The 10,331-nt window shown below is 36.6% G+C and overlaps 1 protein-coding gene across 3 annotated transcripts in view; it reads left to right on the plus strand.

Moving 5' to 3' along the window:
* The window catches only part of LOC139827905 (uncharacterized), a 47,966-nt gene extending 38,147 nt beyond the window's left edge, over positions 1-9,819 (plus strand). For all 3 annotated transcript variants that reach the window (XM_071808348.1, XM_071808349.1, XM_071808350.1), the window contains 3 exons: positions 3,325-3,466; positions 5,561-5,618; positions 8,066-9,819. In XM_071808348.1, the coding sequence (XP_071664449.1) occupies positions 3,325-3,466; positions 5,561-5,618; positions 8,066-8,837 (972 nt within the window). In that variant the 3' untranslated portion in view covers positions 8,838-9,819. The remainder of the gene's footprint in view (positions 1-3,324; positions 3,467-5,560; positions 5,619-8,065) is intronic.
* Positions 9,820-10,331: the final 512 nt, after the last annotated feature.

The following is a 10,331-nucleotide window of genomic DNA, read 5'->3' on the forward strand; positions in this document are numbered from 1 at the left end:
ACAGTTGATAGCTCCAAAGGAGGGATGTCACAATCCCCAAATGATAATATCCCTAAATATATTTTTATCTCAGTCTCTCCCGAAAGATACAGAAGTTCTTGTAACAAATGCTACTAATAAACTCTGCAATGCTTGCATCAATTACAAGCTGTGGTAATCCTAGATCTCTTTGATGGCATTTTAAATCATGATAGGGCAAGAAAGCTATGACAGCTTCTAAGAAGCAATTTCACAACTTCCATAGGTAGAAAATATTTAGTGTCATCCTAATTTTGATATCACTAAAACATGAAAAAGAAGCAATTGCAGTAGAGTGGCAACAGGTAATTATAAATCAACCTTATATTAAAAATAAATTATTGTAAATAAACTTTTATATATTCCAACTGAAGAGTTATGGTTAAATGGATGGTTATGGCAAAGATTTAAGCTGCTGCCTTTTAGATGAGAAATGCCAGAAATACCAAGATGTGAAAGGTGTGATAATCTACCCCTGAAGTAACAAATCTGTTTATCTGTCTTTCCAAATTGTTCACATTGAGCAAGGTTCTCAACCCGGCAATATCTCTTAAGTAATAAGAAATATTCCATTAACAGATAAAAAAACCACATGTCTATAGGCAAAGTAAAACACAGCCTAGATAGAACTTTTACTCAGTCAGCAAATGTTTGAGGGAAAAAACCTACCAACCAAACAAAAAAAAAAACCCAAAACACACACACACACAAATCTAATTTAATTTAGGATTTTTTTTCGTATAATTGTTAAATTTTCTATCAGTATCATATAAATAGTGATTGGAATCTAGCTAAATGTCTTTGCACAGGTGATAGACAAATAGACAGTTTATCAATTTAACAATGAATGATATCCATACAGTCACAAAAAAGCAAGTAATAACATTAAAAAAGTCAGTGGCAGAACTTTAGCAGGAAATTCCAGTTTCTTTCTATTATTTCTCATTCCTATTCTTTTAATATACCTTAATATCTGGGTTAAACTTTGTGGAAAGATGGCATCTTATTTTAATATACTTGACATTTTGAACTATAAAAATGTCTTAAATTTCAAGATATTTTAAATATCCTATTTATTTTGAATATTTATTAAAGTACACACAAATGCACAACTTGTCCTGAGCATCATGCACTAAATATACTTTAGGTCTGTTAACATTTTACATTGCTCCGTACCTCTGTGGATTTCCCTTCAAATTTCTGTCTGTTTTGGTGCTTAAATATATTATGAAATGCATTCATTATTTCAGTAACATGTACACTTTAATTGGAGTTATATTGGCATGCTCAGCTTTGATGCTGAAGCTATACACTGATACTTAGAAATGTAACATACGAAAATATCAGAAAAATATCTCAAGCTGCTAGTAATGGAGTCTTTCAGAAAGATGGTATTTCCTGCTCTTGTACTGGTATCCCTACTGTTTGGGGGCTTTTCCTACTTCTAACCCAGTTAACCAGTCTATTGCTAAAGACAAATGAAGCATCATCATTTCCAGGTCAGAATAATCTCCATTAGAATTAATTTAGATCTTTTGAAAATTATATGTGACACAGGCATTTTAAGATATGTGTTGATAAGAGAGTAAAAGACCACACAGGTGAAAGTCTATAGAAGATTTTCCTATGATACCAGCATTGAATTGCATACAGAATTTGATTGTGTTTCTTTTCTATAGGTCATAGATCCAGGTGAATATACTGAAGTTAAAAGAAAGAAAGTATTTCCTACATGGAGCTAATGTTATCTGCCCTACAGGCACACCAAAAATTAAATTAATAGCTGGAATTTGTCTGATTTCATTTGTTTGAAAACTCATTTGCAGTATGTGGCACCTGGCAATCTGCCTGGTTCCTTTGAACCTGTAGTCATTCATTACAGATGGTTTGTTTCCTAGTGCTGTCTATTCAATTAGAATCTGCAATTCTGAAATGCTTTGCATTTCTCAAGACAAATGAGATACAGTGCCTGAAATGCACATTTCTTTACTTCTTTACTTTGCTTGTACTTCAATACAATTTTCTGAAGGGTTCTTTTCTCCCTCTTCTTCCATCATGTAACCCCTGCCCTTAAGCAGTGAGGGTTCATCAACTTAATTCTTTTCTACAGCATACCTCTGCTTTCTATTACTGCAAATGTTCTTAATGATTTTTTCCTTACAGTTCAGCATGTTCAAGATCTTCCTGTTGCTTGTTAAGGGAGAAATCTACTTGTGTACTATCTGGTAAAATCAAATTAAGGAGGTAGAAAACAGAATTACACATATGTTCTGTTTGACTGATATCATAACTAAGTACTCATTGCAGTTTGCTTCTATGTCCATTTTGATTATTCTGAGTTATACAGGGCAGAAGTACCAGTCACCTTCCTAAGGCATATCTAAATGCATGTAAATATTAGTCTCATTAATAGAAGATCTTGAAAGTTTTATTTTTATGCATTATTTTAGATTTGTATTTATTTATTTCTCAAAGGAATTAAAAAGACTTGTTCCTTAGCTCAGTTCTTTGGCATCCCACTGTGCTGTTTAATGCCAAATTGGCCAAGAGCAATGTCCAGAACAAAGTATATGAGTGATCGTTTTTCACATATACTTTCATGATTGTATCTCACTGAAAGTTTCTGAGGAGCTTGTAAGGAAGCTGGTGGACATTACACATTTGATGTTAATTACAGAATCATATTTATGTTGGGAGAGCTCTCTGGAGATCATCTAGTCCAATCTTCTGCTCAACGCAGCGCTAATTTCAAAGTTAGATCAGGTTGCTCAGGGCCATATGCAGTTGACTTTTGAAAATCTCTGAAGATGGAGATTCCATACCCTCTTTGGATAACCTGCTCCAGTACTCCATCATCATTATTATAAAGTGCTTTTGTTCTTCAATCACACTTTCCTTTGCTGCAGCTTGTTACCCTTGCTTGTCCTTTTGCCATGTACTTCAGTGTCTGGTTTCAGCTTTTTTAATGTGATTGCCCTGTCTCTTTTTTTGCACCACTGTAATTAGTTTGCCCTCCCTCAGTTATCCCTGTAGGATAAATAAATGCAACTCCTTCAGCTTCTTCCCATATTACATGTGATCCAGACTCCTTACAATCTTAGTGGTGCTCCACTGGACTAGAGTTTTTTATGTGTCTCCTACTGGGACCCCTAAATCTGGATAGTGTTTCAGATTTGGGGTCCTGAATGCTGAGTAGAAGGAAATAAGCATTTCCCTTCAACTGCTGTTTATGTTTTTATTAACACAGCCCAGTAGGCAATTACCTTCAACATGCATTGTTGACTTGTTCTGTTTCTTCTCCACCAGGACTCAGGTCCTTTTCTGAAAAGCTACTTTCTAGTCAACCTGCAGCCTGCCTTAATGTATAGAGATGTTCTGTCCCAGATACGAGACTTTCACACATCTGCTGAACTTCGTGAAGATCCTTTTGGCTCATTCTTACATCTTGGTGAGTTCCTTCTACATGGCAATTTTGTCCTCCCATATATCAATGGCTCACCTCAATTAGGTGTCACATGCAAACATGCTAAATATACATTCTGTCTCATGAATCAAGTGCTCAGTCAGAGAGAAAAGAGCACATATGTAGGGTAAAATTCTCTATATTTTTAGGTTGTAAAGAATAAGAGCATCTCTTATAGCTAGATCAAATTTGGGTACATTCCTAACACTGCAGTTGCACCTTCTGTAATAACCATTGAAGTCCTGGACAGGCATATGCGTTATCATCATTTTGGTTAGACAAGACTTCCTAAATCCTAAGGGAGGATCCCACTAGTAAGAACACTGTGATCCTTGCGGTGCTGTCAGACATAATGCCTACTGAGGGAACATCTCTCACACTGAGCAAGTAACATGCAAGTGATCACCAGCCAACCTCCCCCTCTATAAGTTTTTTGGTGCAACAGCTTAATGCCACCAGCAACAAAAAAAACAACCAGTGAACATTCTCTTAATGTTTTGTATCAGTTTCTATCTTACCCATTCATTTTGTAGCTGCCGTTCTCTCAACACACTGTTGCCATGACAAGTAGTTGATCTCAGATGTGTGGAGACCCTATACATTCTTATTTGGTAATAAATCTTATGGAAATCTTGTGAAAAGGGATCTTATGTGACAATACATTAGTATTTTTTCTGTCTTTGTAATACATATTTTCAGTAGAGTTAACAAATATGCCGAGTTATTTCAGAACCACAGTGCTACCATTGACATCCCAAAATTAAACAATAGCTGTGTTTTTTAAAGAATTATTTGCGTTGTGATAATTTATACAAAATCAAAATCCAACTAACTTCTGTAACATGCAGCTTTTACAATTATCATTCACTCTCTGAAATTAAAAATAATATTTTTTTATTACTAATTACAATTACAGATCTAAGGGTGAAAATTTTAATGAGAAAATAAGAACATTTTGAATATAATAAAATATGTTATTATTTTTTTTTAAATCTCCATAATATATCATAAAGTGTTTTATAGCTTAAATTCTAGATTGCTGGAAGTTATAAATAAATGGATCAATAATGTCCATTTATCCAAGTAATAGGCAGATTCTTCAATAACTAATTTTTTCTAGTTAACTCAGGATTAAGTTGATAGTCCTAACCGAAGAGCAATATATTATAATCTTCCTATTTTACACCTTATTTTTTGTACAGAGTTTAATAAGTTCAGAACAGCCTATCAGGTCAAAGGGGAAAGTGATTTTCAAACTAAAATGTTAAGAAACTACTATAGCTGTCACTGCACATATTATGGAAATATCTAAGCACTTCAGGGCTTAAACGCTGTATCTGATGGAAAAAGAAGGGAGTCAAAAAGTCAGACCAGGCAGACACAAATGGCTAACGTTAATTTAACACCATATGTGAACTGAGAAATACTGACTAGTATGTCATGTAAAGAAAATGCCCAAGGAAGTCTCTTCAATAGAAGTCACTTTACCTGCAGTAGTGATTCATCCTCAAGACTTTCATGAGGTTTTTATTTTGTTATCTCCACACTGAAGGATTTACAAAAAAAATTACTGGTCTTAATACTTAATATAATAGAATTTCTAATTTATAGAAATTCTAGATTCTGGATTCTTCAGTGCATGACTCACCTAAAACCAAAGCCTAGTGAAATCCTCATCCTGCTTCTGTGTGGGTAAAGTGAAATCAAAACATTTTTTTTTCAAGAAGACTGAACTGTCATACTTGATGGTAAAATTTCTAAAATAGGTCAGCAAGGAACAAAAGTTATTAGAGTGATTTTTATTGTTTGTTTGTCTTGGGATATTATTCACTACTTCATTCTCAAAGTAAACCTTACTTGATTCTTCATCCTGACACACACATTTGTTCTTTCACCCTGTTCGAATGTTTGTAAAACATCCTGTCTTTCTTAGTTTCCTCACATATGTAGTAAAACTTTATTTCTTTTACAGTCCTACACATATTGAACACAAAATTTGCAGAAGATTCTACACAAAAAAAAGAAAGGAAATTTATTATGTTAATATGCTAAAGTTACATGCATTCGTTTCTGTTACAGTTTGTACAAAGTGGCAGATAAACAGTAAAGTAGAAAAGCCTAGATGGAGAAGGCACAGGTGAGTTATTTCAGCTTTTGGTGTTCTAGAGCTACCACTAATTACATACGAGTAAAAATATTCTGAACCATGGATGTTGATATATATTTATCTCCTGACATTCTATCGTATTTGTAGAAAAGGAACTTCTGTTACACATCTCCTTGTCCCAGTTTGCAAGCTTCAAAAACTAGACTGGAAAGCTTTAATCACAAATATGTGGTCTGATTTAGCTTCTACACCATTCAGAACATGTATACAGAGAAAATAAATATAACGAGATTGTTTAAAGACCAATACAGGAAAGATGGGTTTGGGTTTTGTTGGTTGGTTGGTTGGTTGGCTGGTTGTGGTTTGGGTTTTTTTTTTTTTTGGTTTTGTTTTGTTTTGTTTTGTTTTTGTTCTGTATGTATGTGAGGTTTTGGTTTTCTGTTTGTTTTGAGTTTGGTTTGTTTGCTTGTTTGTTTTAATGGAGATTCAGTCTGAAGAATCAAAATCAAAATCTGAAATTTATATTTCATGTATAAGAGGGGTTTCCTGGAGTTTTCATCACATTACAGTACTTACACTGGTTACCCAGTAATAGTGCAAAACAAATATTTGCTATTGACGTGACAATGACAGAACTATTATTCTCAGATTAATGCAATCTGACATATAAGCTTGTTTTCTTAATTTATTTTAAAGCATTAGAGTACAATAGATATCAAGTTTTTCATTCAGTATTGGAAAAGTTACTACTCAAGAAAATATAAAAGTAACAGAGACTGGCCAAACATCTTTAATGTGGAAACTAGATAAAAGAGAGGAAAAAGAAGTAGTGTGGAAAAAGGAGCTTTCCCGTTTAGATGAGGTTACTGTTGAACTTCTTCAAGATCGGTCTTAGGACCAGGCTTGGTTAACAAATTCATTAGCTATATTTACATTAAAAAGTGTGAATACAACAATGAAAGCTGTTAATGCCAATGTAGTATTATTAATACAGAATATCAAGAAATAACTGGCTAACGTAGAGAACTAAAATAAAAGTGGCCTGAAATGTAATTGTAAATAAATTAAATACCAAGTCAACAAAATGAAACCTCCTTCAGGATTAATTAAAAAAAAAAATTACTCTGAGTGTGTAACTCACTTGTTGGAAACAACAGGTGAAAGGAAATTATCATAGTACTATCTGATCACCTTTTCACTTTGCAGCTCTTGTGGGATGCACCTGTTTGGCAGGAAAATGCAATTATGTGATGTAGGAGCCAAATTTTATCCAGAATAGGGCCAAATTATCTCCAAGATAGACAGGAAAATTTTTTTTCAAAGTGTTTTTGAGGCCTTATTTCAGTATCCTTTTTTGGTACAAGTCTGTACAATTCTTATTTAGTTTTCTACAAAAATGAAGATTTTAAGAGCACGTGATAAGAAATCACGAAAAATTCCCAGACATTCTGAAAAAAATGTTTCTAGTATGAGGATGCATTAATAAATGAATATATAAAACACATAAATCAAACTAATTAATCTTTACCTTGAGCACATTGTGAAAAAATGTTACATAGTAGTAGAATAAAATTATGAATAAGCCAAACCAATTTACCCAGGACCCAGGATATATTCTACTTCTATAGACCTATGTCTATAAAATTCTTGACACTCTTTGAAGTCCATTCTTACTGTCTGCAACTCTAATTGAATTAAAATACATATATATATATGTAAGCTGGAATTCTTTAAATATATCTTGCAAAAATTATAGTAAATATATGAAATATTATTTTAACAACTTTAATGATAAACCTGTTGCCAGGGTTTGATTGTCACCCCACAATCTTAACCCTCGACAGATAATTGGCGCCCAACGTGGGGCGAGAGAAAGGGGTAAATTTGAAGATTTTTGGCTTTTCTACTGCTCTGACGTACCTTTCAATTTTCTTGGCACGGTACCAACTCTTAGAGTTGTGATACTTGCGTGTCTGTTTGCTTCAGATATTATTTAGTGGTATTAAGGCAAAGCGAATCACATTGATTTAAAGATTTTATGGCAAAAGTTGTATCAGTTATTTTCTACATTGTGCTCGCTGATCCCATATCTGTGTTGGTGTTTCTTTCTGAATCGAAGTATTCATTATATAACAACAAGAAACTGGACAGTGGTCATGATGATACTCTGTGGTTTGGCACTGATTTATTTCATTATATTGCAACCGTTAACGAATTTCTACTCGATTTTGCTTTACCTTGAAAAACCTCTGGGAGAGATTAAAGAGCAGAATGGCTCTATGTTTGCTAATTGGTCAAGCGAATCTTTAGAAAGGCTGACTAACAATACTTTCATGTTTTCGCTGGGACAGTTTGTAAATGTTTTAGAGAACTTTGAATATCCTTGGAGCTTTGCTAGAACTGTGATGGTGTTATCTGTTTTGCTGAATGTGTGTCAGAGAAATGAGGTTCAATAGGAGGTTTGCATCTCTTTTTAGCCCTGAGATTTGCGGTGCGTCTTCGGAAGCTTTAGCAGAAAACACTCCTAGCCGCTCCAGAAAAGACAAAACAGCCAAAGCTGCTGCTGCAGCCACTGCCCCCCCAACCGCGGCTTCACAGGCTGAAGCTACAGCTCCTCCGCAGAGCTCCTCTGCCAAGGTCGCTGCAGATAACGTTACCTCTCCAGCCTCAAAGGCTAACAAGGCAGCCCCCCCTTCTTCACACACTGCTCACTGTTGCTGCTGTAACCACAGCAATCACTGTGACAGTCATTCAGACTCTGAAAATGAATCAAATGATGGTGAACCCATATCAGCATCAGCTACCGGTTGTAAGAAAGTCACTAGAAAGACTACCCGTGCAGCAGATGATGGCACAGGACCAACATCAACCCAAGGGACATCATCAGGACAGGGAGGAGATGAAGTGACCACCACTCGGTTCTTTTCTCCAGGTGAGCTGAGAGATCTGCGAAAAGACTTTAGTCGTCGTGAAGGCGAGAATATTTTAACCTGGTTGCTCTGGTACTGGGACAATGGGGCAGAAACAATTGAATTGGAAGGTGGTGAAGCCAGGCAGCTGGGATCTCTGTCAAAAGATTCCACCGTTGATAGGGCAATTTCAAGAGAGTCTAATGCCACTACTCTATGGACCCGACTCCTGACAGCTATGAAAGTAAGATTTCCCTACAAGGAAGGTTGTATATCCAAGTTAGGGAAATGGAATACTATGGAGAAAGGTATCCAGTTCTTGAGAGAATTAGCTGTGTGAGAGATCATCTATTTTGGATCAGACAACCAAGAGAGGACAGACCCAGATAGAATCAATTGTACACGATCTATGTGGCGCAGATTTGTACAAAGTGCACCACCTGCATATGCTAAGTCATTGGCAGGAATGGTCTGGTCAGCTAGAGGTGTACAAGAAATTAAAGAAGTGATTAAGCAGCTCCGGAACTTTGAGGACAGCCTTGCTGGTTCTCTGCCGGCTTGTGTCTCCGCTGTGGAGAGAGTGTGTGAAAAATCTGATGACCAGTTTGAAAAACTGCTGTAAGAAATCAAAGAGCTCAGAGAAGACTCATACCATTCACGACCTGCACAAACCTATGTTTCAGCTATTAGGAGAAGGCGTTTCCAATCTCGAGAGAGAGGACAGAGGCAACCTACAAAAAGAGGTTCACTGTGGTTCTTCCTACATGAGCAGGGAGAAAACATGAATAAGTGGCATGGAAGACCTACCTCACAACTTCAGGAACGAGTATGTAAGATAAAAGGAAAAACTCCTAGGAAGGTGGCTGCTCCAGTTTACAAAAGGAGCAGAAGAGATTCTGATGCTCTTGAAGGAACCTCTAATTCACACCCAGAGACTGTGCAAAACAGAAATTAGAGGTGCCCTGCCTCCAAGCAGGTGGAGGAAAGGGATAACAGAGTTTATTGGACTGTACAAATACGATGGCCTGGTGCAACACACCCGCAGGAGTACAAAGCTTTAGTGGACACTGGTGCTCAGTGCACAATAATTCCTTCCAATTATACAGGAACACAATCCATCAATATTGTTGGAGTGACTGGAGGATCCCAGGAACTGACTGTTGTAGAGGCTGAAATGAGCCTAACTGGAAAAAAACTGGCAAAAGCATCCCATTGTGACTGGTCCAGATGCTCCATGCATCCTTGGCATAGACTACCTCAGGAGAGGGTATTTTAAGGACCCAAAAGGGTATAGGTGGGCATTTGGTATAGCAGCTGTGGACACAGAGAAAATAGAACAGCTGTCTGATTTGCCTGGTCTTTCAGATGATCCTTCTGTTGTAGGACTGCTGATGGTTTACGATCAGCAGATGCCAATTGCTACCACGACGGTGGATCGCCGACAATATCGCACCAATCAAGACTCTTTGATTCCTATCCAGCAGCTGATCCGTCAATTGGAAAGCAAGGGTGTGATCAGTAAGACTCACTCACCTTTTAGCAGCTCAATCTGGCCAGTGCGAAAGTCTAGTGATGAGTGGAGACTAACTGAAGACTATTGTGACCTGAATGAAGTTACACCACCACTGAGTGCTGCTGTGCCTGACATGCTAGAACTGCAATTTGAACTGGAGTCAAAGGCAGCTAAGTGGTATGCTACAATTGACATTGCTAATACATTTTTCTCTATTCCTGTAGCAGCAGAGTGCAGGCTGCAGTTTGCTTTCACCTGGAGGGGCATCCAGTACACGTGGAATCACTTGCCCCAGGGGTGGAAACACAGTCCTACCATCTG

Source organism: Patagioenas fasciata, chromosome 4 (assembly GCF_037038585.1).
Source record: "Patagioenas fasciata isolate bPatFas1 chromosome 4, bPatFas1.hap1, whole genome shotgun sequence".
Taxonomy (NCBI): domain Eukaryota; kingdom Metazoa; phylum Chordata; class Aves; order Columbiformes; family Columbidae; genus Patagioenas; species Patagioenas fasciata.